At 41.5% G+C, this 4,003-nt stretch overlaps 1 protein-coding gene across 1 annotated transcript in view; it reads left to right on the top strand.

Annotated features, from left to right (window-relative positions):
* The window catches only part of LOC106878756 (beta-hexosaminidase subunit beta), a 31,009-nt gene that overhangs the window by 19,660 nt on the left and 7,346 nt on the right, over window positions 1-4,003 (top strand). Inside the window, exons 9-11 of the mRNA XM_052967697.1 lie at window positions 906-972; window positions 1,932-2,295; window positions 3,379-3,469. Of these exons, the coding sequence (XP_052823657.1) occupies window positions 906-972; window positions 1,932-2,295; window positions 3,379-3,469 (522 nt within the window). The remainder of the gene's footprint in view (window positions 1-905; window positions 973-1,931; window positions 2,296-3,378; window positions 3,470-4,003) is intronic.

Genomic DNA, 4,003 nt, shown 5'->3' with positions numbered 1-4,003 from the left:
ATATATATATGAATGTATATATATATACATGTGTATATGTAGCTATGTGAAGGTGAGTGGTTAAGATTAGATATCTTACATTAACTAGTTTACTGCTTCAAACTTCAGAGTTGAAGATTTAACTGGAACTTTCTGAACCGACCAATGAATTTGGTAGATGGAAACCGCACAGAAGCTCGTCATGTATGTGTGTATGGGTGTGTATGTACGTGTGTGAGTGTGGTTGCCTCCCATCGATGAAGGACCAATAAAAAACTGGTGTTGGCCTGACTTAGCAGGTGCCAGATTTCAAAGCGAAACAAGTACTGGGTTAGATTTGATCGACTGGACCCTTCAAAGCCTGCTCCAGTATGGTCGTAGTCCAGCGACTGAAACGAATAAAAGAGTGTTATAGGGCATACCCGGTAGCTGAATCATCTCAAATGGTTTTGAGGACGAAATAAAACAGCCGTTAAGATCAGCTGTGTTCCTTGAGTAAACCTTAGCTTAACATTAACGTTTGCTTGATCCTTATTAGCTACTCCGACAGAATTGCTATGACATCTCTCAACAACCCATGAACTTCAAAACAACCTGATTAATCAATAAACTATTGTATTTGAAACTTAGACTAACTATTTAGTTGCTACAGTTAATATCAACACTCTTCGTTTATCAGTTGAGTTTATCTCCGAATCAATATTTACAATCATCACGGACCGTTTATTATCAGAATCGTTAGAGTGCATGACAAAATACCTTATGTCATATAGTTACGGCTCTTTACGTTTTGATTTCAAACATTGGACAAATTCATTTCTTTATTCTTACTTCCAAGTTCGATAAATAAAGTACCAATCAAGTACGGGGTTGAAAGAATCGACTATACCCTGTTTTTGTTTCTCTCTAGCCCTAGGCCTCCTAAGGCTAGCTACTCGGCTTCCTTGGCGTATAAGTGACAAAGAACACAATATTCCCTTGAACGGGACTCTGGTATGTTGCAGAGGTTCAAAGCCAGAAATGTTTGAGGAGGGGTGGGGGCGAGTCGATTACATCGCCCCTAGTGTTTGACCAGTACTTATTGTATCAACCTCAAGCGTATGAATATCAAAGGTGACCTTGGAAGAATTTGAACTCAGAACATAAGTAAAGTCGAAACAAATACGGTTAAGCATTTTTTCTGTTTTTGTCTGACCCCGTAACGATTCCGCCGCCAACTCACCACTTTAATGGATTTGAAATGATAATAATTATTACTTCAACTGATAATAATAATAATTATTATTATAGGCGAGCTGGCAGAAACGTTAGCACGCCAGGGGAAATACTTAGCAATATTTCGTCTGTGTTTACGCTCTGATTTCAAATTCTACTAAGGTCGACTTTGCCTTTCATCCTCTCGGAGTCGATAAATTAAGTACCAGTTACACACTGGGGTCGATGTAATCGACTTAATCCCCTTGTCTGTCCTTGTATGTCTCCTCTATGTTTAACCCCTTGTGGGCAATAAAGAAATAAGAAACGTGAGGACGCCGGGCGAAATGCTTAGCGGTATTTCGTCTGCTGTTACGTTCTGAGTTCAAAATCCGCCTTTCGGGGTCGGTTAAAAAAGTACCAGTTACGCACTGGAGTCGATGTAATCGACTTAATCCCTTTGTTTGTTCCCTCTATGTCTAGCCCCCTGTGGGCAATAAAGAAATAAATAATTATGACATCCAATACTAGGGCAGTGAGCTAGCAGAACCGTTAGCACGTCCGATATAATGCTTAGCGACATTTCGTTCATTCTGAGTTCAAATTCCACCGAGGCCGACTTTGTTTTCGTCCTTGGGACTGAGGAAATAAGTACCAGATACGCACCAAAATTTTAGGCCTTGTTCCTACAGTAGAAAGAATTATTCTTTCAGATACTAATGTGGCAGAAATGTTAATATATCGGACAAAATGTTTAGCGGCTTCCTTGCGGCTCTTTTCATTCCCACTTTAAATGTGGCCGAGGTCAGCTTAGCCTTTTATCCTTTACTCATGTTTTTATAATCGACTTTCTCCCTCCTCCTAACATAATTGGCTTTGAGCCGAAATTTAAAACCATCATTACTTCCAATTCTTTCTCATTCCAGCCGAAATATGACACGTTGGTTCAAATTTGGAAGGATACATCGCTCTGGGACATCTACGATAACTGGCAAAATTATTCAATGATGGTGGCCCAGAAGGGCTACAAAATGATTCTTTCTTCATGTTGGTATCTCAATTATGTGAATTACGGTCCGGACTGGGAGTCACTATATCTCTGTGACCCCGCTGATTTTACAGGTGAGTTTCTCTCTACCTTTGTAGATGTCAGTCCTTACCTTCTTTCTGCGTTGAACATACACGTAAAGTAAGTATTGTCTCAAGCCCTAGAACTCTCCCCGGGAAGGGACGCCAGTCACTCGTAGGGTTACTCACTCACAGCTGAGTGAACTGGAGCAGTACGAAACGCATTGTTTTGTTCGAGATCACAATGTACCACCCCGGTCCAGTAATCGAAACCACGACTTTGTGATGATGAGTGTAACACCTTAACCACTTACCAGGCCTTCACACTGAGCAAATATGGAGTCAGTCAATTATTTCATCATCCGCAAATGCTATCGTCATACATTGAGCGTTGTCATCGCCACCGCCATCGTCGTCGTCAGCTTCGTCGTTTTGTCCTTGGACACCTTTCTTGTCATCGTTGTCACTGTCCTCACCGCCGTCCTTAAAGCTTTCCTAGTAACCGCCGCCGCCGCCGACACTGTATACCACCACCGCCACCGCCACCATCACCACCAACACCACCATCATAATAATAAAATTTTAGTCTTGCGTAAAAGGAAGTCATAAATTAGATTTAGGAAAGATCTCATAAAAAGCTATTGAATGAATTGGGTTTACAAACTGCAGCTGATAAGGCGAGTAGTCCAGTGGTTAGAGTGATGGGATCAGGATCATTAAGTCGTGAGTTCGGTTTCTGGCTGAACTCACGACTTATGATGCGTTGCGTGTTTCCGTGAGCGAAAGTGTATATGTGTGTGTGTCTATATTTGTGCATGTATGTATATACATGTGTATGTGTATGTAGGTATATATGTGTGCATGTACGAACGTGACCCAAGCACTGGTTAACCAATCAATACTTTATATGTATGAACACACGCATGCGCACAAACATTTCTTAGGTCTGCCGTGAGGTTTAGAACTGATAATGCCGGGATTTGACTCAGTTCCATGGCGTACAAGTGACTCAGACTACGCCATTCCAGACCCCATCCCCACTGAACAGGACGCTGGTCCGCCACAGGGTTAATTTTCCAGATATTCTTTGATATCTTACTTCTTTCAGTCACTAATAATCGAAAATGTTCTTCTTAGATGACCCGAAACTAGAAAACCTGATGATGGGTGGTGAGGCCTGTTTGTGGTCAGAATACGTGGACGCAACTAATTTCATGTCACGGCTTTGGTAAATATATATATTTTTTAATTTTATTATTCATTTGGCTTTTCTGATGACGTTGACTTTCATTTACTGTCGTATTCAGGCGTTAGTTTCCTGGTCTCGCAATGTGATGCCAAGCATGTTTCATTCCATTTTCCGTTGGGCTACAATGAGGACGTCCATGATGGTAGTGCTGAGATCCCATATTTCATTGCTGCAAATCATCACTGGCAGTGTGTATTCGTTGAAGTTCTTTCTTTATACATGCCCGATACTCGAGTCGACTATACATTGATTCGGATATCGAGCTCAGCCTCAACAAGAACAACAGCTACACACACACACACACACACACACACATATATGCTTTCAGCAAGATGGAGCTTACAGCACATACTTCGCGCATCACCATGGCGCTACTTCAAGAGTTTTTCGGTGAACGGATTATTTCGAAGGGACTTTAGCCGCCAAGATCACCTGATTTAACACCACCAGACTTTTTTTCTGGGGAGCAAGTAAAAGATCAGTGTACAAGAATCGTCCGAAAACCATTAATGA

Source organism: Octopus bimaculoides, chromosome 4 (genome assembly GCF_001194135.2).
Source record: "Octopus bimaculoides isolate UCB-OBI-ISO-001 chromosome 4, ASM119413v2, whole genome shotgun sequence".
In the NCBI taxonomy this organism is placed as follows: Eukaryota; Metazoa; Mollusca; class Cephalopoda; order Octopoda; family Octopodidae; genus Octopus; species Octopus bimaculoides.
This window is presented reverse-complemented; position numbering and strand designations above follow the sequence as displayed.